Raw genomic sequence first — 26,441 nt, 5'->3', positions numbered from 1 at the left:
AACAAACACCAAACTATTAGATGGGCATTGCTAGATTATCAAAGAATTGGCCTGGCTATTACTTTGAATTTGCATTGTGGAGCAGTTGGATATTTGCCTTTAGGAAAATGTTATTATATAGCATTTTCTTTTTTTTTTGTCCGTTTCTCTGTTCTCTCATTATTTGCCTCCATTTCCTCTCTGACTGAGGAACATTTCTTGGTCCTAAACTGCATGGCTGGGCTAATTGCTTCCTCTCCCTTCTGCTGATTGACTACATTAGTAGGAGAATTACCTCACAACAGCACAGCAGATAGCCAACATTTATGTAATGCTTTGTGGCATAGGAAACTCTTTGGTGTGTATTTTTCCTTTTCTACTTAGGCAGCCTTATGATGTGGGAGTTACCAAAGCCTTGTTTCCAGAGAGCATGGAGCCCACCCGGTTCCTGTCACTCCTGTCAGGCTGCAGAGCCGGCTTGCTCACGACTTCTATGACAAATTCCAAGTGTCACTTACCCCCGCCCCGTATCTTATGGTTTAGGTTCTTTAATTGAATTCACATTTATTTTATGGAAGTGATTTTTTTCCTGATCACGATATGGTGCTTGATTTAATAAATCAACGACCATTATAGATATATTTATATGTATCTATCTTCTGAGTGCAACTATGCTAGAAAACACGTTTATTTAAAAGAAAAACATCTGAAGGCTTCTCTAATGTATTGGTCAGGTGAATGTTATCTTTAAAGGATTTTCCTTTTTTTCTTTCCTCCTTCCCTTCCTTTGCTCTCACGCTGTAGCCCAGTCTAGCTTCAAACTCGCCATCCTCCTGCCTCACTCTCCTTAGAGCAGGGTATACAGGTGCACTTCACCACACCGATGTCAGTATAAGGAATCTTGATATGTGCTGGGTGGCAAGTATTTTCCTTTTGTATTTTTCCTGAATTATTTCACATGCATGGGTATTTTGCTGCATGCATGCCTCTGTACCTATTGCATCCTTTTCTCGTTTTCTTTGGAAGGGTGAGAGTAACAGTGGTCTATCAGGATCCTTCTCCTGTGCAGAAAGGCTGGGCAATTTTATGAACTAATTATTCAGAGAGGCATATTAGGTACAGTGAGAGAAAAAGATATGAACTTGAGATAGAAAGTCAAGTGCCTTGGACGTGAACATCCACCCTGACTTTATGCTAATGGAATCACCTGATGTGTTTTGAAATGTGGCAAGGGGAGATGAAAAGAGAAACAGATTGAAATCTAACTCTGAAAGTGCCAGGATGTATATACTTGGGAAAATGACTCATATTAGTCATATGAAATGGAAATATTAATAAATGTCTTGAAGTGGCTAGCAGAAACAGCTATTACATATTCTCTTGGACAGCATAGCAGGCATGTCTGTTAGTCTTTCTGTCGCTGTGACAAACACCCGAGAAAAAGTTTAATAAAGGAAGGATTTATTCTGGCTTATGATTTCAGAGTTTCAGCCCATGGTTGGCCACGTTGCTGCAGTTTCTGGTGAGGCAGGATGTGGTGGTGGGAGGTGTGTGGCAGAACAGAGTTGCTCACCTCGCTGCATCTGGGAAGCAGAGAGAGAATGACTGTATTATAGGCCTTCTCCTCTTTTATTCCATCTAACCCTGGCCTGTTGGCTTCTACAGCCATGAGAAGGGCAGGTCTCTCCCCTGAGTGACTTCTCCTGGAGACTCAGATGAACCCAGGAGCTCCACTCAAACTGAACATTGAGATGCAATTCGTGGCGCGCTGCAATGCTTAGCTCCTTCCTGCCTCCCTTCCCGTGCCCTATGGGAAATGTGAGACCCACGCTCCTAGGGCCTGCAGTATCTCACCTGGGGTGAAAGTAGCCTGCATCCAGTAAGTATAGTGCCCTACAGGGGTGGATGGGGAGCCACTGAGGGTCCAGCAGACACCTCCAAGAGTCACTGTAGTCCTTTGCTGAGGTTGACCCTCATCGTTTACCTTCCTTCCTCTTCCAGTTGTCTCTGTCTTGATGACTTGGCCAGGCGTCCTTGGTAACTCTGTACCCTGTCTCTTTCTTCTAGAACTCTGAAGGTGGACTCTATGTATGCATGAATACGTTTTTGGCCTTTGGAAGGGAACACGTTGAAAGACATTTTCGAAAAACTGGACAGAGCGTATACATGCACCTGAAAAGGCACATGCGAGAGGTGAGACGGGTGTCTGGAGAGTTCCTGCATGCCCCACACAGGGGATGACCATACCCTCAGAACCCTGCGTTCTCTATGATGACAGGAAACCGTAGCAGTTTGTAGGCACTCAGGTTCCCTCCCACCCCAGTGCTTACCTTAGCCAGTATTAGTTTTCTTCTTCTAGGCCACTTGTTGGAGTTAAGAAGCTGTGTAGTTGATTAACTGGAAAAAGTAATTTTAAATTTAAAATATGAAAAAGTACAGACCTAATGCATCCCAATGTTTTCCTGAAGAAAAACTTTCTTGAAAGTCTACATCCCTTTGTCTCTTTAAAAAATATAATTTTTCTTTATTCTTGAGAATGTTATATAGTTATACTATAAAACATGATCATAGCCACCCTATTTCTTCCCCCAACATACACCCCAAGTTGTCTCCAGCATGTCCCTTTCCATAATTTGTGTTCCATCTCTTTTGATAACCTACTGAGTCTGATTAGTTCACCCTAATGTGGAGCTGTCCTCTGGAGCATGGAAAATGTAGCAGTGGCCGCATGTTCAGAAAAGAGTAACATTCCCTCTCCAGCAGCTCTCAACTGCTGGTCACGCCTCAGCAAGCGGTGGACTCTGGAGAGCACATCCTTCACCTCCACTGGGACTTTGACCGGCCTGCTCTTGTGAAGGTCTTGTACACACCATCACTGCTGTGTGAGTCAATGGTGGCAATACCCTGTCAAGTCAGAGCCCTGCTTCCTAATCTCGAGCTCTGACCGTCTTCTCCTCTTCTACCATCTTCCCTTGACCTTGTGGAGATGAGGGGGGTCTTTTATTCTTTGCACTTTGGCTGATCATGGGTCTCAGCATTGGCTGATTGCCCACTTCAGGAAGAAGTTTCTATGACTAAGGTTGAAAGTAGTCTAGGTCTGTGCAGAGACATAAATATTAGGAACAATGACAACATAACCATTTAGCAAAATAGTAATAGGGCCCATGACGTCCCATAGCTGTCGGCTGTTGACTAGGGTTACAGAATCAGGCGTAAATTCTCTCCTGTAGAGCAGACCTCAAATCCAGCCAGAATGCAATTAGTTTCCCTGTAATTGTCGTTCCACGAGTAGGTACATCTTCCCTGTCAGCTGGATAGTCCCTCATGCGGATCCAATAAGACCACTGGTTTCTTTGATTTCTCTGAAGCTTGCCCAGGAACTGTGAAATCTAGCCAGTGGGGAAGATAATTTTTGCTTTGTATGATTTTTCTATGATCTTTAGCAAGGCTGTGTGGTGTATTCAGCAGTAGGGCCTTACCATGTAGTTATGGTGCTGACCAAGGGCCGTGGCAATAGCCTGTGCTGTTTCGGACACCTCTGGGGGCTCTTGACCCTGCGTTTACTAACCCATGTCTTCTAGGGGTAGCGTTGTCCTCTGATGTACAGTAATTCTGTTTGAACCCCCTTTTTAGTTGTATTTTGAAGTTAGCTTACTAACTAGTGGGTTTCCATATAAGGCTTTTTCGCACGTCCTCAGTTTTGGTTAAACCCACCCTATGTCTGGGATTATAGCTGTGTGCTCCAAGGCCAGTTTATGTGGTGTAGGGGATTGACCTCAGTGTTCTGCGCCTTCCAGGAAAACACTCTACAATGGAGCCACATCCCCAGTTCCCTCTGGAGCTCTCATTCCTCCAAAGTGACCGTCACTTGTTCTCATCATCATTTTCATGCTCAGCGTTATATCTTAATTGCATTTCTGTGTGGATAGTATGTAGTATGACCATGTGCCTTAAAGACATGGATGCATGTCACCACACTCTCATCTACGACTGGGCATAGCACCTCACCGCTCAGTGTTGCTCTGGACGCTAGCTGGGCCGAGATGCCTGTGGGTTTATTTACAGAATAGTATTACAGAAAATACTAAATATCTGTTAATATGTAAATTTCTCCTCAAATAATCTGTAAGTTCCATTCTTCTCCTAATGCTGAATAGTCAGATTGCTTCTATTCTTTGCCACAATAAACAATACCACAGTGAACATTTTAACATATTTTCTACAGAAACCCTTATACAAATATTTCTGTAAGAAACTTACCTAGTGATCCCATTGGCCTGTGGGTGCCAACCTTCATTTTTGGCAGGAGAAGGCTAATTCTCCCCAGGATGCTTGTGCCAGTGTGTCTTCCTGTCTAAGTGGTAAAGAATGAATGTATCTCTGTCCACACCCTTACCATTCCTTGACCTGACTTCCAGTCTTTGCCAGTCTAATGGTTGTGAAATGATGTAAAAATATCTGGCATTTCATTCTGTGATTGCATATTTTCTTGCGTATTTATCACCCATTTAGAAAAATTATGATTCTCATTGAATGTTTTCTTGGTGACTTTTCTGAGTCACTCTTCTGTTGCCATGGAAAGAGCTTACATCTGATCCACACAAGGCGGAGACAGTGTGAGAAGCTGCTCTGTGCCCAGTGGTTCACCTCCTAATCTTTCCAAAAATAGTTCCATAGGGCCAGACATTCAAAAATATCAGCCTGTGGTGGCCGTTCTCATTCAGGCTGCCACTGTGTGTCTATGCGTGTGTGTGTATGGTGTGTGTGTGTGTGTAGACCACAGGGGGGTGTGTGCATGTGCACGTGCGTGTACGTATATATGTGCACGTGTGCGTGTGTGTGTGTAGAGCACAGGTATGCGTGTGTGTGTGTATCAGAGGACAACCTTTGAAAGTCCGTTTTCTTCCTCTACCATGTGTTTCTGGACTCAAACTCAGGTCATTAGACATGTACACCAAGCACTTCTACCCACAGAGCCATCTCTGGCCTCTTACCTTTTGTTACCACTTTTTAAAAACCATAACTTTTTTACCTTTTTAAAAGCTTTCCAACCTTACATTTTGTTACCACTTTTATTTTATTGCATATTTATTTGATTGTTGTGATTGATAATTTTCAAATATTATCTTCTATAGTTTTAATAGTTTATAAACTATCTTGGTGTCTTCTAAGTAGTCAGTTCTGATTTGAGTTTTACTTAATTTCCCATGTCACCCTATCTGATATGCTGAGAAGCCACAGTTTCAAAGATGAGCTTTGACATCATTTGATTTTGTCCTGATATGACTTACATGTTTCTTCTGTTGGGATCCGGGATAATGTAAACTTTATCCTATAAAGTTCAGGTCGTTTCACATCTTAGTGTAAAGTGATGAAGTTAAAATGGAGGCCCAGCGAGTCTGCTTTCTCTGGGTCAGAGAGCTGGTGGTGGCATTGTGTGTAATTCTGCATCTAAGCGTTTAAGTTAGACATTCCACTCCTCGTTAGCAGCCTCTCCTCAGTTTTGCCCTTTGGCTCGTGTGTTCCTATTTTGATATGCTGTTCTCTGGGCTCCAGGGCTCTAGGCCTGACACTTGCTCAGCTTGCCTCTTATGACTCATGACTTAAAGCACTGTCTCCACAACAGTCTCCCGAGCTGACCTTTGTCTTTAACAATGCTCCAGATGTTATCCAGTTGATGCATTGAAGCTTCCGTGCGCAAACGCTGGCCCTTCCCCTACTATGAGGTCTGGGATGATATTAATCCGTTTTGTATTACTCTCAGGAGGCAGACTAGCTTTATAAGGAAATGAGATTTACTTACCCCATTGTTTGGGGTCTGAAAACCCCAAAAGCATTGTACAGGTCCTGATAAGAGCCCCACAGAGGGCTCACAGGTGGCAGAGTGTGTGTATGAGGAAGTGACATGAAACAGGACACCAGAGAGGTTGAAATTCCTTAAGTCCTTCTGAGGATGGACCCTGATATTCCAATTTGCCTCATTTTTAAAGTTCTCACCATCATCCAATGCCATGCAAAGGACCAATCATAACTCATGAGCCTCTGAGGCGTGTGTGTGTGTGTGTGTGTGTGTACGTGTGTAGTGTGTTAGGAGATACAATGTCCTGAAACTTAGCAGTGCAGTACCAGAGTCCCGGCCTCACGCTCTTGTTAGGTCTCCTCACTTGCTGTGTCCTCTCCCGTTCCTCTGAGTGGCCACTGAGCATTGGCTGCTTCGTCAAGTCTTAGCAGAGCGATGCGTCATTGTGTTGAGACCTGGACTCTCCAGAGTCTCTGCAGAGATCCATGGCCGCACCCGCGGGACTTATTTCTCACCTTCTGGAAGTTGCCTGTGATTTTCGTCCCTTTCCCCCTCACCCCAACAGAAATAGCATTCACTTGTCTTTGTGTTCCCAATTCCCCCTGCTTTGGGGAACTCACTCTGGTTAATTCAGTTTTCCTTTCTCTGGCTTCTTTCCCCCAGTCTCTCGATAGAAGTCCACAGAACAGCCTGTTTCCTTTCTATCACGCTGTAGTTGGGTTCTGATCTTCAATTGAAGCATTTAAAAAACTTTTCTCTTTTCCTAGTCACCTCCGTGTCTTCCTTCAGGACTGAGGGCCTAAGACTACATCTGACTGAGTGTTGCTGCTGGTCACCAGAAGTGCCTGGCTTGTCAGGGACAGCTTAGTTAACTCTACATCTTACTGAATAACACTCCTGGTCACTGGAAGTGCCTGGCTTGTCAGAGACAGCTTAGTTAACTCTACATCTTACTGAATAACACTCCTGGTCACTGGAAGTGCCTGGCTTGTCAGAGACAGCTTAGTTAACTCTACATCTTACTGAATAACACTCCTGGTCACTGGAAGTGCCTGACTTGTCAGGGAGAGCTTGGTGGCCGTACCTGCGGGATGCGTTTTAGGTCTGAGATTATTTACACTCTAGTGAGATTTGAGACTGTTTCTTGCCCTGCTTTCTTTGGCACCATTCTTTCTTGTCTTCTCTCTTTTCTGGCTGTCTTTGAAGCTCATGCCCTTCCATCACTCAGTCATTAGTTACCTGCCTTTCCTCCACTGCCATTTGGCCATCCAGCCTACCTTCTTTCTCAGAAGATGCTCATCTTCATGGATTCTCCATGTCCTTGTTTTGCTGTTCTGAGTGTACGCTTCCAAGTCAATAGCTTCCTGGAACTGGATTGGACCATCCAAGTCTGACCTCGGATTTTTTTTTTTCAGGATTTCATAGGCTTCCCAGGTTCAGCATGCCATACTACACACGATAGATAGCCTTCCTGTCAGCACTGTCCTTTCTTGTGAATTTCAGAAAGCCAGATTTTTTTTTTTTTAGGTTTTCCTTTTAGGTCTTGTTACCTGAACTTCCCACACAGCTCTGAAGTCTACTCTGTCTCCACCAACCCCGTTGTCATGTCTTAGTACTCCAGGTACCTCCATGGGTAGGCTTGTCCTGTAGCTTGCTGGTTCATCTTCCTTCTTTGAAATGTATGTCTCTCACTCCTGGACTGTGCACTCCCTGTGATCTTTCTAAACGTACGCACTGTGCCTTCAGCCCAAAGTCCCAAACCCTGTAGTGTCGTTACAAGATGCTCATGATTGGGCCCCACAACCCTTTTAACCCTTGCTTTCTGCACCAAATTTGTATTCTCCACATAGCTATTGCCATGAGTTAGTGCCCATGTTCTTGTGTTCTCTACACGTATATGTGTGTTTCTCTACTTCTATCCTTCCTTCTCTTTTTCCTGTTGTCGTCTCTCCAGTTAAAAATACCCATTCATCTACCCATGCATTATTCCATCCATTGATCCATCCATCTGCCCAGCTGTCCATTTATCTGTCTGTCTCTGTCTTTACTGATCCGGCCACCTAAATACCTACCCACCCTCCTGTCCGTCTGTCCATTCATACGTCCACCCGTCTGTCCGCTTTACCACCACCCACCTACCCTTCTGCCCATCCATACATCCTTTGCACCCATCCTTCTGTCTGTCTATCCACCCACGTACCCAGGTACCCACCCGCCCACATACCCACCCATCTGTCTATCTATCCATCAATTTATCCATTCATCTACTGATCCTCCAATTACTAAGTACTTTCTATATTTGAGGACCAATGTTCTTCTTACATGATCAGTCCTGATCATATCTCTACCCCCAGATAAACCAAGCATCTCCACTAATTGTATGGTCTCTTCGACTTCTCTTAGTACTTCTCAGAACCTATCCTGCCTTCTGCCTGCACTCAGGTACCTTCTGTGCTGGTGAGCTCTTCCGGAGAAGAACCTTGTGTTTGCTCTCACAAACAGAACCTGACAACAGGCACAGAGCTATTTGCTAAGGGAGGAGTTTTAGTGCTTGAACCCTGTCCTAGGAGGGAGCAAAGGTCCTTAGTAAGAAGTCCCATTGTTCTCCCCCTCCAAGGGGTGCTTCTAATCTGAGTCTAAGGTTTGAACCTACATCAGGAAGAGACACAATTGCCAGCCAGGCTCCGTGTAGATTGCTACATTTGTAGACCATCTTTTTCAATTTCCTCTTCTATCATGCAGAAGTAGAGGTGGAAGAACACCGCAGCAGTCTGTATAGACAAGTGACCCCCGGTCATGTGAAATGAATCTTTGGTCCAGGTTTTGCTTTTGCTATAGCTCACTTTGTTTATTTACTTATTTTTGAAGAAGGTAAATGGTTGGGAGGTGACAGAGGTTCTGGAATCATGGAAGAGAGGGATTTTTTCTTTTCCTTTTTCCTTCCCCCCCCCCTTGAGACAGGATTTCTCTGTAGCTTTAGAGCCTGTCATGGAATTTGTTCTGTAGAGCAGGCTGGCCTCGAACTCACAGAGATCCACCTGCCTCTGCCTCCCTAGTGCTGGGATTAAAGGCGTGCGCCACCACCGCCTGACCAGGAGAGGGATTCTAGAACAGAAGACAGCCAGTTGGCACTCGAGTTTGGAGAGCCATGTTTTTGAGCTGAGTGTTTTGAGATTGCTATGAGGGGAACTGTAAACCCATAGTAGAAGCTATTAAAACAAGATGATATTACAAAGATGAGTTGACTTTCAGTATCAAATAAGAAAAGGTGGGGAAGTAGGCTTAGGACTCCTAAGACAAGTAAGGAGGAAAATAAAAGAAATACTGGTGCGCAGCATAGCTGATTCCTGTGACTGTGCAGAAAGGAATGGGGTGGACCCTGCATGTAACGGATCTGTGTTCTCTAACAGTCAGAAGATGCATGGTATGAAAGCAGATGGCGAAAGGAAACTGTTACAATCATATTTGCTGGGACTGTCCAGCCATTTGATGGGAACTCACTCACTGTTTCTGAGGACTCCCCCCAATGGCGGCGGACATACGATGCTTGACATGGGGTAGCTTGCCTGTGGGTGCCCTTCCTCAGATGATCAGAATATCAACAGTTAATAAGTCTTTGAACAGTTAGTGTTGAGTATACCCAGGGGCAAGAACCGAGAATCCTTGTGTAGATAAGGGGACAGGTAGCTCACATCTGTCCTTAGCTTAGACTCCAGGTCTCCCAAGAGGGAACACTGACCACCAAAGTTCAAGAACTGGCTTCATCTCTGTCTCTGGCTTGAACTTCCTTTTCCAAGAGGGATTCATGTAGAACTCAATGAAAATAATCCATAGGGTCAAGAGAATGGTCCTCCACCCATCCGCAAGGATCGAGGTCCAGTTTCCTCTTGGCTTTAACTGGGGACCTGTGGACCACACAGTTTGTTAGCAGACTATTTCATGGGCTGTGTTGTAATGATCTGTTGTTTTCTTTTCAGAAGGTAAGAGCAGCGTCTGCTGGAGCACTACCCAAAAGGAGGAATTCCAAGTTATTTTTAGGTAAAACAGTTACCAATCATGTGCATGCTATATTCTGTCTTTCTGTCTTGTTTCTAGGGGCAGGGATGGGGATGCCGGGTTAAACACTGTCTCTATTTGCCATTTCCCCAGCAGACAAGAGTACTTAGAGCACGGATTCAGATCCTGGACATTAAAGCAGTTTTGGCAGCTAGAGAGGAATTATAGTCCGCTTTTGGTTGCTTTCTGTGTGCCTCCTGTCTGTGTCTCTCTTTCTGTGTCTTGTTCTGTCTCTCACTATCTCTGTCTCTGTGTTACCCTCTCCTCATCCTGTTCCATGTAGTTCGGTGGTTGAGTCTGTTGCTCTCTACCTTATTTTTGGGGACAGGGTCTCTCATTGAACCTGGAGCTCAGCAATTCAGTTAGACTGACTGTCAACTAGCCCCAGGACCCCTCATGTCTCTGCCTCCCACACCTATATCTACACACAATAAAACACACACACTGGGACATCCCAGAGGTATTAGCTATGGCGTTGGCCTACTAATTTTTAGCACCCATTATTAGTTCTGGCCTGCAACAATGATTGTTTGATATTCTTCATTAAGAAGAACTAGTCTTGCTTATGCAAACGATCACTGATTTCTAAATCACATAACTAGCCTAAGATTTGTAAAAACATCTGAACACTATTGTATACATGTGGATAAGTGTATGCATGCATGCATGCCTCTATATTTGTGTATGTATATATATATATGTATATATGTGTGTATGTATGTGCACTTATGTGGATGTAGGCACATGTGTGTGTAGAACACACACACGTGCACATATTTGACTGAAACGGGGAGAACATACTACAGATTGCTAACAGTAGTAGCTCTTTTCTTAGGCTAAGAAGGGCCTGATTCTGGTTTTCTTTTTGCTTATCCTTATTTAAATCTTTTGTTTGTTGAAGCCATAGTCTTGCTCCGTGGCCCAGGCTGGCCTGGAATACCTCTGCTCTGCGTAGGAGATCTTCCCGTCTCCGCCTCTTTAAGTAGTGGGATCACTGTGCGCATCACCACATCCCGCTAGCTTTTCTCTGCCACTGCAATGAAAAGAGACTGAGAGATGGGGGTGGCTCAGTTGGTCCTGTGGCCTGCCGTGCACACATGAGAGCTTGAGTGTGGATCCTCAGCAGCCACAACTACATAAATATCAGGTGTGGTAGCACATGCATGCAGGGAGCGCAGAGAGGGTGGCTAATCCCTGGAGCACATTGTCCAGCCAGCCTAGCTGAACTAATAAGACCCTGTCCATCCCCTCCCCCCGCCTCCCCAAATAAGGTTGAGAGTGACCAAGAAAGACACTCCATGTCAATCCCTGGCTTTCACCTTACATGTGAAAACATGTATGTTCACACACGTGTGAATGTACAAACACATAGACATACAATCACCACACACACAAAGAACAGACACATGAACTCTTCGAGAAGGGAAGCCATTGAAGCAGCCGTGAAACTAGCTGTGCTTCTACGCTTGGTCCTCAGCACTGTGTGCCGCCCAGGGTGTCTTCCCTCTAGCTCCCCAGCTGTGGTTTTCTTCAGAAGAATCACCTCAAGATTCTTGGGAGTAGCTTTGCTTCCCTGGCGACCTTCTCATTGGCTCAGCTCACCCTGTGCCTCAGCCCCACCTACCAATCAGACAGACGAAGCCACCGGAGAATAGCCTAGAATGAGCTTCGGGGCTGAAAGGGTCAGGCACATGGCCGTGCTTGAGTGATTGGTCTCCCAAGCACCTGCGCTGTTATCTAGAAAGTGATTTTTTTTGTGAGTTAAACGACCTCAGCAATGGATGTAGAAATTATTGAACAATTCGACCCTATTGTTACTGTAGTTTCAGTTTCTTGAGACTCTCAAACTCACCATAGAGTAGAGGCTGGCCATGAACTTCCTCTTCTACCACCTCCTTCACAGTTAGTTACTGGTGTGTGCCACCGGGGCCAGCTTCTTACATGCAAACAAAACATTTTCTTGCTTCCGTGAAGGAGTTAGCTGACTTCTTTGCTTTCAACGATGGTGTTGTAAGATTCTGAGGTTTTATTTTTCCAGCGATTGTTTTGGTTGCCAAGGTTGTTGTCAAGGACCAGTTTTAGAAATGAAGGGGAAGGCAGCCTCCGAGGCCTTGCTGCTGCCTTCAGCTGCGTTTCAGTGGGGCCTTTGCTCCAAGCCATGCCTGCGCTTCCTCAGCAGTCCAACATCTCAGGAAACGGAAGGCTTCTCCACAGCTCACAGAGCACTGGATGGTTCCGTTCTTGTGCGGACCCAATAGAAACATTCACAGCAGCTGCCAGTGTGTGATTGCAGTGGCTGTGCCGTGCCCCAAAGATGGCACTTGATAGCTCTTCTGTCTTCTTGCTCTTGTGTTCTTATTGCTTCGTCTTCTGCAGTGTTCCCTGAGCTCTGGTGAATATGGTGTAAATGTCTTGTTTAGGGCTGAGCTCTCCTCTGTATTTTCAGTACTATGTGTAGCCATGAATCTCTGCGTCTCCACTATTCACCGAGAGTAGCCTATGGGTCTACACACACGTATTTAGTAGTCAGCTTGTCTGTGTCAGGATAGCTAAACAATCATATTCAGCTCCCCTGTATGGCCTATGAAATCATTGAACAATTCGATGTTCATTACACACACACACAAACACACACACACACACACACATTTTTAAGCCAACTTTATAGGCTCAGGCACGGAGTCCCTCCTGTGGACTAGCCCTCTAAGCCAATCAGGTAGTGGTTGGTTACCTGTGCGACAGTAATACCCCTTTTTTGTTTTTGCTTGTTGAGTGCAGCATCTTGGCATCCTGAAGCATCTTTAGCAGATGTTGGTGTTCTATGTAGTATGTGTTGTCAAATGGCTTCAGGATATCAATACATGGGGGCTGGGATGAGGGAGGCAAATAATGCCTGTTCCCTTTCTCTGAGCTTAACTACATGTGAAGTCCCTGTCTTCTCCACACTCAGGAGACGTAGACGAGCCCTACATGACACCGTGATCTTTCTGAAGCTATGTCAGCTTTGCTTCAGAGTCGGACCACCCTGGGGTGTGTGTGTGTGCGGAGGCTCCTCATGTTATTTGTTAGGGATTTAGAGAAGATGTTGAGGAACATTGAGGTGTAGGAAGTCACCTATGGCCTCTAGAGCATCGTAGATCTGACCTGGGCTTCCTGAAGACCTCGTTCCGTAGAATCTACTTAACGGTCCAGGAGGTAACTCGCCCAGAGTTAGACGCTTAGTAAATGCTAGCAGGCTTTTTTTCTTCACTGTATTTATTCAGGTCAGATAATATTTGAAGTAGCATTAAGTGAATGTGTTCTCTATAGGAAAGAAATAGATAATACCTTGTGTGTATGAAGTTTATTCACAAAAGCCTGAGATTTATTCTCTGTTCCTTAAAGCTGCTGCATGTATAATATGTTAATAGTAAAGCAGCTTGGAGTGGAGCAGCTCATCTGAAACCTTTGCTTCCTGCAAACTTCCTTGGTTTGCAGTGTTTGCGCATGGGGGTGAGGCAAAGCTGCCTTTGCCTTGAGAGTCCCCTGCTATTGGTTTTCATTGTGATGCAGAATACATGTTTCCCTACTTCTGCTATAGTACTGAACTATGTTTCTGATTGAACATTTTCATTCTGATTTTTTGTTATAGATGGTTAGAGCCTCAATCATTCATGACACAGTGTCTTAGTGATGGTTTCTATTGCTGTCAATAGGCATCATGACTACAGCAACTCTTACAAAAGAAAACATTTCATTGGGTGGCTACAGTTCAGAGGTTTATTCCATTATTGTCATGGTAGGACATGGTGGCACGTAAGCAGACGTGGTGCTGGAGAAGGAGCTGAGAGTTCTATATCTTGATCCGCAGGCAGCAGGAAGTGAGCTGAAACATTGGGAATGGCTTGAGCATATATGAGACTTCAAAGCCCTGCTCCACAGTGACTCACTTCCTCCAACAAGGCCATACCCAGCCCAACAAGGACAGATCCTGATAGTACCACTCCCTTTGGGGGCATTTTCTTTCAAACCCCCAAAGATAGGCTACAGTCAGAGGCAGGCACACTATTTTTTTTTAAATGTGTATGAAACAAAGGAATTTTGTGTTTTATCTTAGGTCCCAATATTTGCAAATATTTAAAAAGAAAGAGAAAACAAAAGAATCTGGAATATTGTACACTTCTGGTCTCTTTTGTTTGAATTATTCCCTTTAAGTTTCTTGTGGTTGTTTCCTAAACTGCCTGTCTCCTCTAGGACCGCCTTGTTAAGACAGTAATCTGTCACGTTGGCGGTCATTATTTTGGTGTTTCTGAATCTTAGGATTTAGAGTCTTTTATTATGTTTGGGTTATGTTTTGCTGTGTCTTACGTTTTACTTCAAAGGGCCCTGCATTTGAGAGTGGAAAGCAGAGTTACGCATGAAAGTAGAGCAAGGCTTCATGAAAGGTAGCGATCGGGTTTAGATCCTTGGTTCCCAGGTGCCTGCTGTCACCCAGTCATTCTCTTCTGGCCACTGAGTCTGTCTGTGTGACTCTGCGTGTGAATGGAACATCACTTGACTTTTTTGTCACCATAGTCCCAAACATATAAACACAAACATGACCTGGGCCGCTGACATCCCTGTGAGAACAACGCTGCGCTGTCCATGTAAATATTATGACCAAACATCTCCTTGGGCTGTCATCTAACCTTTACCAGCGAGGAGCCAAGCACAGAGGGTGGCCTGGCAGGGGGTTGGCCAGAAGCCTGTTGTATTTACAGAGAATTCGCTAGGCCCTAGGACAACAGGACTGCTCACATAATGGGTTCCTTCTGTCTTTCGAGATTTCAACCACTATTTGAGGTGGGAGAACAGAGAGAAGGAGAGGCAATGAGGGAGATGGGGTGAATTCCTAAACAACAGCCACTGCTTACTGGAGACCTACCTTGCGCTGGGTCTCTTCTCTGCCACGTCTCATTTCTCTCTTGTGTAAGAGGAGTGCTTTCCCTTTCCACGCTGAACATAATGGAAGTGCAAAGGTTAGAGTCTGTGACTTGCTTAAAGTTACAGTAAATATGGACCAGCATCAAAGCCAGCTTCACCACTCTCAATGTCCTTCTGGACACGGGAAATGGCTCTGCAAGCCCGGGGACCCAGATTGGTCCCCAGGGCCTGCCATCCCCATGGGTGTGGTGATAAATGCTTGTAATCCCGGCACTGGGAAGGCCAAAACAGGCAGATTTCTAGGACTCACTGGTCAGCTGATCTCGCTGAATCAGTGAGCTTCATGCTAGTGAGAGATCTCTCTCAAAATACAAGATGGATGACTCCTGAGGAATGATACCTGAGGTTGACCTTTGCCTTCACACACACACACACACACACACACACACACACACACACACACACACACACACACACACACACACCGAGAGAGAGACAGAGAGAGAGAGACAGAGAGACAGAGACAGAGAGATACAGGCATGTGCGCATACATAATTTGTTTCCTTTGTTCTGCTGAAATTATGGCCCTAAGCTCTTAGTGGAAACATCTGTTTCTTTAAAGCCTATAATTCTGTTTTTAGCATGTATGCCCATTCTGTGAGGCTTTATGATGTGACCCAGTTGTTGATGAACAAATATGCACCTTTTAGGAAAGATGGCAGGGTCTGTGTCTTTTGGTGTGGGGCAACAGGATGGCCCTTTCTGTCAGGGTCGGATCCTGTGTGTTAAGCCTGTGGATTCCCTGTGAGGGTCGCACTGGTTCGGACCTCCCTTTCCTCACTTCTTTTCTTTGTTTTTATTCTCTCCTCAGATCTGGATATGGATGATGATTTAAATAGTGACGATTATGAATATGAAGACGAAGCCAAACTTGTTATATTCCCAGACCACTATGAAATAGCCCTTCCAAACATCGAGGAGTTGCCAGCCCTGGTCAGTGAGCATACACATGGCTGTGTGTTGTGTTGTGTTGTGTGTGTGTGTGTGTGTGTGTGTACATGTGGCTGTATGTCAAGTGTGCGAGTGTGCACGTGGCTGTACGTCAGGTGTGTGTGTGTGTGTGTGTGTGTGTGTGTGTGTGGTGGGGTGGGGAAGGCCAGTCCAGAAGAAGAGGATAAAATGGAGCAAAAGTTGGGTGTGGGGGCACATGATTGTGATCCCAGCACTAAGGATGCTGAGGCAAGAGAATTGTGAGATTGAGGCTAGCCTGTGCTAAATAGTTCAAGGCCACTCAGGACCTCATAATGAAATCTGTCTCAAAAAACAAAGCAAAATAGAACTCCCAAATAAATAAATAAAAACGGTGTGAACAGGAGCGTCTGTCTCCTCTGAGGTCTCACAAAGTGGCCTTTCCTTATTGCTGCCCGACCCCCATCTCTGCTGGGTTTTCTTTGCCCATGGCTGGGCTCCTCTAGGCTGGGCTGGCTCCTGTGTCTTTGCTGGGATTGTCAAAGACTGCACCTCATAGCTGCTGGGACAGCTGGAGAGGGACTGTTTTGGTTGGAGGGATGGCGGTGTGTTTGTCAGGTTTTCACGCTGCCTTTCCGTGTAAGATTTTGTTTGAAGACTGGAAGAGTTTGCCTGCTGGACCAGCGGCTGCAGCACAGTTATAAAAAGAACCAAATGCTCTCACATCCCGGCCTGGGGAGCATGGGGGAGACACACTCACCTCAGCTTTGCTCCTCCGAGAACCAAGATGACTCTTTCAGATTTTTGGTAGTGAGCTCACCCTACCCCCTCTCCCTTCCTTTTTCTTGCATCTTCTCGGAGTCAGTTTCAGGGAAAGGTCTTGCTTTTCCTGGAGAAACCGGATGCTGGGCTGGTGGCGGGGTGGGGAAGCTGCCTATTGCATCTGATTCTAGAGTCCTCAGAGAGGTCACGGGACTGCTGTGGCCCATGATGTCCTTCTTGCTTCTCCCTCACTTCCTGTGTGGCTTCTGAACGAATACCTCTGTTTTCTATAGCCTGGTCCCAGAGGGCAGTGGAGCAAGGTGGGTTAATTTAGACATGCCAGTTCATTTTGCCCTCTTCAGACTCCACTAGAACCAAAGCCAGGCCTGGGAGTCCCAGAACCTTCTGACGGACCCTAACCAGCAAGAACTATCTACTCAGTTGCTCCTGCCCAGAGGGGATGTTTGTGCTTAGCGTTTCCGTGTTCAGAGGGACTAGGTTTCTCACATAACCTATTTTCTTCTGATCTATCACATAGCTAAATTTAAGACTATAGAAGTCAGAGCACTGTGCATCTGTCGGCTGCAGCCCTCCCACTTACTAAATGTAAGGCATCCTTTTCCATATGAGGTGTTCAGTGAGGCTTGTGAAATGCAATTACTGTTGCTTTCTCGGATTTCCCGTGTTGACTCATATGTCGGTTACCAGGAATAAAATACATTAGTGGATAAAATGGTCTTAACCTGAAGTGCACCAACGCTTGCGTCTCTAAGGCTGAGAGCGCTTTTATTTTTATTTTATGTGCATTGGTGTTTTGCCTGCATGTATGTATGAGGGTGTCAGATCCCCTGGAGCTGGAGTTACATAGTTGTGAGCTGGCATGTGCGTGCTGGGGATTGAACTGGAGTCCTTAACCCTGAGCCATCTCTCCAGCTCCAACGCTGAGAGTTCTTATTGCTCCAGCTCAATATCATCCTGGTTTACTATGGGAAGGGAAGCAAAGAAGCATATTGTGATTATGTGAAGGTTTCTGTGTGGAAAATGTAAATATGAAGAAAAAGCCTCAAACCAGGCCCAGTGAGTCATGCTTGTAATCCAGCCCTGGGGAGCTGAAACAGGAGGATGGCTAGAAGTTAATGTTGTAGAGTAAGATCCTGTCACAAACAAGCAACAAAAACCAAACCAAAATAAAACAAAAAACCCCACCAAACCAAACCAAAACTCAAAAGACAAACAAAGACCTGTTCCCCATACGCTACTGTTGAAACATTCTTTTATTCAGAGAGTAAACTCAAAGATGTAAGGACACGCCCTACAAATCCCAAGCCAGCAAGATCCATCAAAATCTTTAATAACAGTCTATGAGGATACTTTAAAATGAAAATTTGAATAAAATGTCTTTTTAAGAAACGGTTTCAAAAATGAAAAATGAAAGAACTCTGGAATCGAGCTGCTTGAGAAGAAACCTCAATCCTGGTTTGCAACTCTGGTACTAGTCGTAGGCTTTAGCTATACCCAAGGGATTAGTCAGTTCTTGTTTACGTGCAGTTACTATGTTTTTAGTGTTTGAGGACTTTCTTTTGAACTTTTAAATAAAAAGAAAATGCTTAGTCTAAAAAGAGTGTTCAAGGTCTCTTGGGTGTGTCACCACAGGGCATTCTGAGTTACCTCGAGTCCCATCAGAGAGGCAGACGACCTCTGAGTGGACGGGCTCACAGGGGGGACCCCAGAGCCTGGCATCTGGAGCTCCGATAGTGGGGTGTTTGTCCTGCTCAACAGCTCTGGGTGGAGCAGGCTGCCCCGAGCTTGCTGATTGCCACAGTAGACCCCATCGTAGCTGACTCCAGCCCAACCATGAAGTCCTTGGGTGTGCTGGAAGAAAGACTACTGTTTGGAATTTGCCACACTCAGCTAACACAGATGTCAGAACATCTGGAGCGTAGACAGAGGTGACTGAAAGTAACAGTCAAGCAACGAGGAAGGACCGGAGCTTGAATACGTGGCCTCTCAAGGGTAATTATTGTGAGGTAATTGATTTTAAGAATGATTGTGTTTTTTTTTTAAAAAAAGAATGATTGTGTTTAGCAGGTGTCTAGCAGAATTTCTTAATTTTGCCTTTCCTTTCCTAATTACTTGATATATAAAAACATAATCTTAGGGCTAGGGTGTGGCTCGCTAGCAGAGTGTTGATCACACTGTGCAATGGCCTTTTGTTTTGTTCTGCTCTGAGACAGGTCCATGCCCCATAGCCTAGGCTGTGTGCCGTCTCAGTCCTCATGACTCCTGGGTTGCGTTCTGGGATTCGGATCTATCCTCTCCAACACGTAACATCTTTCTGGTGAAACCTTTGTTGTGTGTGAAAATGCGCTGTGTTTGGGCACCCAGAGTTCCCTTACATAGCCAACCTTCATCTCTCCGTCTCGATCCCCTCCCTAGCTCGAGGTAACCACCAGACTACTGAACTTAATGGGACTAACTTCGTAATGTTCCACACATGAGTGAGAACACGTGGTGCCTGTCTTTCTGTGCCTGGCTGATTGCACTCAACATAATGGTCTTCAGTTTTATCTGTGATGTTGCAAACGGTGGGATCTCACTAACTGTCCTCGATACACGGCGTTCCGTTGTGTGTAGGCATCACACTGTCTCCAGCCAGCAGTTGATGACACTGAGTGTGTCCTCTTTTCTTGCCTGTAGTGACCAGCACTGTGACAAATATAGGGATGATGCTGAATTTCTTAAAATTGAACAACCAATTTTCCGGGGCTGGTTTGAGCCAGTTCCAGGGAAACACTGGATTTGAGGTCTCTGAGAGTAGAGGTGGAGTCCAGGTCTCCTCACTTCAATCCAGCATCAACTCAAGGGAAACAAATTTGGTATAGGTATAGGATCATCAGCCTGACCTCAGCCATGACCCATGAAAACGATGATTTTGGAAGACGCTAGGCCGGAGTTTTATGTCAGCCCCAGGGGCCTGAGGAAATTTTGTTGGCTGTCGCCTGAAAAGAAATTCAAAGAAAAGAAGTTTTATATCTGACTCTTGAATGTCAAAACCCCTGTCAGTGATGTGTGTGTGGTGTGTGTGGAGGAAGTGCCTAGCAGGGTGGAGCATGACCCAGGCAGCTGCTGGGGATGGGAAACTGCATTGAGGATATTGGCTGCCGGGGTGCGATGCTAAGGCTGTCAGGTCCAGGCATGGACTCTGCCAGGTGGTGGGAGATGCACCGTATTGATTGACAGCATAGCTCACTGTAGGGTGTATACATGACGGATGAGCAGGGGTGCCCATGTTGAAGGTCTAACTATCCACGCATGCCTGTGCTCACAGGACTAAGCTTTCTGGGGCCCCAAAGAATGTGATTGGCTTTTTTCACGCTGCATACATTTTCCAGATTTATTCATACTGCACCATATATTGGAGTCCTGTTTCTTTTTATTACCAAATAAAATTCCATTTTGGTTTTTATTCTATTGATCATTGCTAGGCATTTGGGTAACCAAAACAGCTTTGTAACAGCTCTGTCTTACTCCGTCCTCTTGCAACTACGTTTTCCTGTCCCTTGGATGTATCTCTAGCTGTTTATCTGCTGCGTCCTGCAGCCACTGTTTGATCATTGGAAGAACACCTGGACTGTTTTTAAAGTGGCTGTGCTGTGACTTTCCAGCAGAATTTACGTTTTACACGAGCTAGGGATTAGCTTGCAGCCTTAGATGCACGCACGTTGAGAGAAAGCAGAGGGCACCCAGCGGGCGCCACACATCTGCTTGTGAGTGAACCCATGCAGCACAGAGACACCCACGCATGTCCTCTGCCAGCCTCATGTCTGTGTCAGACTAAGAAGAGCTGGACTGTGTCCGTTCCATTCAAAGTGCCCTTGACCCCCTGCCGCGTGAGTTGAGGATATTGGATATCTTGGTACATTAGGAGGAAACACAGCCCTCGGGCAGATTCTGGGCATTCCTGTTCATAACTTGCTCCCTCACCCTTTCACCCCGCTTGCTAAGTGATAGGGATGATTCCGTGTGAATGCTAAGCTTGAGCTGATGAGTGGAATCTTCTTCCGTGTTCTCATGTCATCGGCAGTACCCCGAGCTCCATGCCTGGGTCAAACCTAGGTAGACTGGGGGAGATGGACCTCACTGTGGTGATTGAATTTCCGCAGTGAGGCTGCTGCGTTTCTAAATAAGCTTCTGCCTTCGCTTCTGGAAGCTGAGTTTTCAGTACCTGGCTTTGTCTCCTAGGTAACTATCGCTTGTGATGCAGTGCTCAGCTCGAAGTCGCCGTACAGGAAGCAGGACCCCGACACGTGGGAAAATGAACTGCCGGTATCGAAGTACGCCAACAACCTCGCCCAGCTGGACAACGGGGTCAGGGTTCCTCCCAGGTGAGAGTCTGCCAGCGAAATGGAACTTTAGCCCCCCCCCCCCCAAAATGGTCGAAGCAACTTCTGATTTTCTACCTTTTCTCTGAATTAGCAGTATTATATTTTCATAGCAGATGCCTTTTAAAACAAGTCCAATAAAAAACCAGAAGTTGTTAATAGGAACAAGTCAGGCTCTGAAAGACAAAATCCATTTTTCTCTCATATGTGTACTTAGATTTAAAGCTGTTTAAGTGTTTACACACATATACACGCATGCACATATATGTTGTGTATGTACAGATCATGAAACTCGGAAGGGGATCATGATGACAGGAAGAGGTCTTAAGTGATAGAGTAAATGAGGACAATGGGACACATATGATATGAAACAGGGGGAGAAGTGTGGGCATGGGGGGCTGTGGAGGAAGACTTGTTAGAGCTAACTATGATGACCCACATGCATGGAATGTCCTAATGAGACCCACCGTTTTGTATGCTAACTTTAACAATCATTCTACAAAAGAAAGAAGAAAGAACACAACATAGATTAAAAACTTCCTTCTGGACATGCCTGGACCTTTGCAGCCGGTGCCAGGCTCTCAGGCCTAAGCCTAAGCTCAGGCCCTGTCCTGCAGCGAGCCTGGTGCTTGCACACACATGCAGCTCTGCACAGGGACCTTGTGCTCGGCAACACCGCCTCCGCAGTGTGTGGGATGGTCGGACATACCATTTGAAGCCGTTGTCCTCTGGGACCTCACGCTGGCGGTAGAGGGGTGGATCAACACTCAGTCTCCTGCTGCCTTGGGGAAGACTTATCCCCTGCAGTTTCTCATTAGGCTCCAAGTCTTTGTGGTGGTCACTTGGTGACAAATCTTTTGCTGGCTTCTCCCCTTTCTTACTTTTCTTCCTCATTCTGCTGGGATCAGCTGCACACATCCAGATCTGTGTGTCAGAGTTCATATTAGGTGATCTGACTTGAAACAATGCTAGGTTGTCTCCAGTAGGCAGTAGGCCAAATGCTCTTTGGGATGCAGGAACATCCCTGAAGGCAGATCTCCGAGGGAGAGAGCAGATGGTGCTTAGGAGTGTGTCCAGTTTCAGTGACCTGTGACCACACCGCTGTCTGTTGTAGTTCTGGAGAACTCACATCACTTCTGGGCCTCATTTTCTCTCTCTGTAGAAAGAAGGATTGTGACACTAACCCTGAGCAGAATTTTCTAGAATTAGATGGACTTTCTGCTAGCTATATGACCCATAACTGACATTTAGCATTCAGTTTGGGCCACTTACTTTCTTAATTTAGAATTGGAATAGGTATGTCAGTCATCTTTTATAGCAAATGCCTGAGCTAGGTCAGCCGTTAATGGAGGAGCGTTGGCCTTCGCTCGTGGTTTTGGAGGCATCACTCATGGTTAGCTGGCCCATGGCATCACTCGTGGTTGCTTTTAGTCAGTGATGATACAGGTACTGTGGGGAACCTGTGGTGGTACGGGCTGTTTAGCTCATGGTGGGCTGAAAGGAGAGAGAAGAGGGGTCCTGAGCTCTAATGTTTGGATGAAAGGAGAGAGAAGAGGGGGTCCTGAGCTTCAATGTTCCCTTTGAAAGTGTTTCCCAATGCGTGCTGAAGAGGTGGCTGAGCGGTTAAGAGCACTTGCTGCTCTTGTAGAGGGCTCAGGTTTGATTCCCAGAACCCACATGGAAACTCAACACTGTCTATAACTCCAGTTCTAGGGGGTCCTGTGCCCTCTTCTGTCTTCCACTGGCACCGCGCACATACACAGTGCACTTGCACACATGCAGGCAAAACACTGGTACACATAACATAATAAAAGTAAATAAAACTTAAAAATAAAAAGTACACTCAATAAATCCAAAACTTTCTCTTCAGCTATACTTCTTTAAAAAGTCTTATCAAGGTATATTAATTAAACATAATAATGTTTATTTTATTAATAACCAACAATAATTTAATGTTTATTTTAATGATGTTTAATTTTTAATACATAATAAGGTTTCATGTTTCATTATTGTTTTAGTTAGTTCTTTTTCTGTGGTAAAACACCATGACCAAAAGTGACTTGTGGAAGAAAGGGTTTATTTCAGCTTATCCTTCCAGTTAACTGTTCACTGAGGAAAGTCAGGGCAGGAACCCAAGTAAGGCTGGAACCTGGATGTAGGAAGGGAGCAGAGACCATGGGGGATGCTGCTTACTGGCTTGCTCCTCAAGTCTTGCCCAGCCTCCTTTCTTATACACTCCAGGACCAGCTGCAGTGAGTTAGGCCCTCCCACACCAGTCATCAATCAAGAAAACACCTTCCATGTTTGCCCGTAGACCAATCTATGGAAGCATTTTTTAACTGAAGTTCTCTCTTCCAATAAAACGGTGTCATTTGACATAAAGACTAGCCACATGGTTATGATGTCTTCATACATGTGTGTAACACATGTGTGTAACTGGTTTGCTCATGTTCACTCCTGTATCTCTCTCCCACCCTCCTACCATTCCTGCGGATCCCCCTCCTCTTCTAGACCAGTCCCTTCTGCTTTAATGCCTTCTCTTTTGGGACTCCATGAGTTTAATCAGGGCTGTTTAGAGGAGCAAGGGTGAAGGGTTATTTATGGGAGCAAGGGAACCTCACCAATGAGTACGCCACTGAAGAAAATGGCTTTCTCTTCCCGAGCTGCCAATAATTGCTTCTAAGTTCTCAGGGAGGGGCAGGCCTCATAAAAACCTTTCTATGAATGAGGGCCCAATCTGGTCACGGCCACTGTGACTTCAAAAGTGTATTGGCTGTGTCATGCCCAGTGGACCGTGTCCCACAATGCTGCACCTCTCATCTTTCTGCAGTTTCAGAGCCCTAGAGGAGGTGAGGTAGACGTCCCAGGTATGGTTGAGCATCCAACAGTCCCTCGTTTTCAGCATGTGGACTGGTTTTTAGTCTCCGTGGTCCCTGCTGCCCACTGCAACGAGAAGCCTCTTTGACCAGAGCTGACTATACCGATATCCCCAGACATAAATACCTAGACAGGTGTTACACAGGTACATTATGTTCACTCCCAAACTATGCTGGCTTCATAATACCACACTGAGGACTGTGCTTTTAATGTATACATCTTCCTGGGATAGGCCCAAGTTGGACTATTGCATAGTTTTAACCCACATCAATTTGACTGTGTATGGGTAATGCTTTGGAAATGTCTTGCACGTGGGATCCTCCATGTTTCTACCCTGTTCAGGAGCCACTGTCCTGCAACTGTCAGTTTGGAGGACATGGCCTTTTTCTTGCCTTTGTAAAATGTGCCAGTTTTCTAAAGAGCCATGTTGGAGGTACTGATAGTCTCTGGTCCAGTCTGGGAGGCAGGCAAGGCGCTGGAGGGGTGGTCCCTTGCTCTGGATGGGGAGCAGTAATATCCTGGGGAGAGAATCCAGGGAAGTGCTGGCGGTAGGAGGCGCTGTTCATCTTTAGCATGTCAATGTTTTCTTGATGTGCTAGCTCTTCTGACTGTTCTCTCTCGTGACTTTCCAGCGGCTGGAAGTGCGCCCGATGCGACCTGCGGGAAAATCTCTGGCTGAATTTGACCGACGGCTCTGTTCTGTGTGGGAAGTGGTTTTTCGACAGCGCAGGGGGCAATGGCCACGCACTGGAACATTTCAGAGACATGGGTTATCCTCTGGCCGTGAAGCTGGGCACCATCACACCTGATGGGGCAGGTGAGTGTGACTTTGCATGACTGGTGTCTCACATTAATCAGCCCAGGCCTGAGACCTGGGTTTTGCCTCTTATTAATTGTGGTATGAACACTTGAGATTTTTTTTATCCTGGGGACATTGATGGAGCTTCTCTTGTGTTTATTCATCAACTTAAAGCATTTAACCCAGAGACACGCAGGAAGATGTGAGTAACATTAGCTGCTGTTGTTTATCTCATGGCTAAGGAGACCCAAACAGGAAATAGATCTACGAAGAGGATGTGCATAGCGACCCCTCTATTAAGATGGCAGGAGGCAACCCTAGAATTCATTGTGGACATTATTAGTACCATTTAGGGAAAAACGACATTATGAGAAACCAGTGGGGTTGGAGAGGTACCTGGCTCAGTGGTAAAGATGCTGCTACCAAGCCTGACAGCTTGATTACAGAACAGTTTGATTCCCGGGGCTCACATGGTGGAAGGAGAGACAACTCTCACATGCTGTTCTCTGATCTCCATATGGTTTCTGTGCCACACAAATGCGTGAGTGCACACGAATGCATGTGTACACACACAAAAACTAGTTATAGATAGATAATATATAGGTGTAGAAGGAGCTGCGGGTGGCGCGGCTAGCTTTACCCAAAATAATTACACGGAAACTGTATTCATTTAAACACTGCTTGGCCCATTAGTTTCAGCCTCTTATTGGCTAATTCTCACATCTTGATTAACCCATTTCTAATAATCTGTGTAGCACCACGAGGTGTTGGCTTACCGGGAAGAATCTTAACCTGCGTCCATCTTGGAGAAGAGAGCTATAGCGTCTGCCTCACTGCCTTCTTCCTCCCAGCATTCTGTTCTGTCTTCCCCACCTACCTATGTTCTGACCTATCAGGCCAAGCAGTTTTCTTTATTAATTAACCTAATGAAAGCCACAGACAGATTAGAAGACCCACCTACATCAATATGGGTAGGTAGATAGGTAGGAAGAAATGTGAAAATAAAACAAACAAGCAAAGTTTCCTGTGCTCTGAGCCCCAGCAATGCTGACTCTCCCATCTTCAGAGGGGTCAGCTTCCCGCATGCACAGCCAGCTGTGCTTGCTCTCTGCTCTCAAGCCATCTTCTCTAAATGGGTACCTTTGGACCACATCTGTGCACCTCATTCATTCCTCCCGCCATTTTGTGATGGAAAAGGGAAGTAATACCAGGTCAAAACACAACACTGAGCAGTTGTCACGAGGACCTGCCATCTTGTTGTCATGGGAACAGTTTTTGATCTCACATCTAGAGCAGCACCCAGCTCTAGTGTCTCCATCTCTTCAGTTTTGGTGCCTGTTCCTTGTCTGCTTTAAGTTGTGTTGATGACCGTAGAAGACTAAAGACGCCCATCTTCTCTCTTTCCTCTTTGTGATGACCTGTGATGGAGTTAGCCTGCCTTAGAGTTGATCAGTAAAAGTCTTCCTATTCAGGGTTGGTCTTCAGGTCTCACCATTGCTTTCCGTTGAGCTGGGTTAGTTTCCATTCATTTCACGGTTGAGAGCTAGCAGTTAGGTCTTGTTAGGATTCTTTGGTTTCACGTTTTGAAGAATTTTGCTGCTGTCAGATTTCATGGAATTATTATTATTATTATTAGTGTTTTGAGATAGTCTCACTGTATATCTGGATGCCCTCAGACTCACTGTGTAGTTTAGGCTGGCCTCAGATTTGCCATTCTCATCAAGGAATTACTTGAACTCATTAAAGACAAGTGCTTGCAAGGGTGTGAGTTGCAGGTGCGAAACATTTTCCAGCCGAGCGAATGCTCTGCAAACCAAGTCTCATTCTGAGCGTTCTGGGATTTAAAGAGGAATCCAGGCTCTGCACTGGAGGTCACCACTGCAAGGATACTGACAGGTGATGGCAAACACTAACA

The 26,441-nt window shown here is 45.6% G+C and overlaps 1 protein-coding gene across 4 annotated transcripts in view; it reads left to right on the top strand.

Moving 5' to 3' along the window:
• Usp13 (ubiquitin specific peptidase 13) overlaps nucleotides 1–26,441 on the top strand; it is a 116,948-nt gene that overhangs the window by 23,034 nt on the left and 67,473 nt on the right. For 2 of the 4 annotated variants that reach the window (XM_075951008.1, XM_075951006.1), the window contains exons 2-6: nucleotides 2,047–2,172; nucleotides 9,757–9,817; nucleotides 15,609–15,730; nucleotides 20,711–20,853; nucleotides 24,360–24,544. In XM_075951008.1, the coding sequence (XP_075807123.1) occupies nucleotides 2,047–2,172; nucleotides 9,757–9,817; nucleotides 15,609–15,730; nucleotides 20,711–20,853; nucleotides 24,360–24,544 (637 nt within the window). The remainder of the gene's footprint in view (nucleotides 1–2,046; nucleotides 2,173–9,756; nucleotides 9,818–15,608; nucleotides 15,731–20,710; nucleotides 20,854–24,359; nucleotides 24,545–26,441) is intronic. The other 2 variants (XM_075951007.1, XM_075951009.1) reach the window with 2 other exon arrangements.

This window comes from Microtus pennsylvanicus, chromosome 16 (genome assembly GCF_037038515.1).
Source record: "Microtus pennsylvanicus isolate mMicPen1 chromosome 16, mMicPen1.hap1, whole genome shotgun sequence".
In the NCBI taxonomy this organism is placed as follows: domain Eukaryota; kingdom Metazoa; phylum Chordata; class Mammalia; order Rodentia; family Cricetidae; genus Microtus; species Microtus pennsylvanicus.
This window is presented reverse-complemented; position numbering and strand designations above follow the sequence as displayed.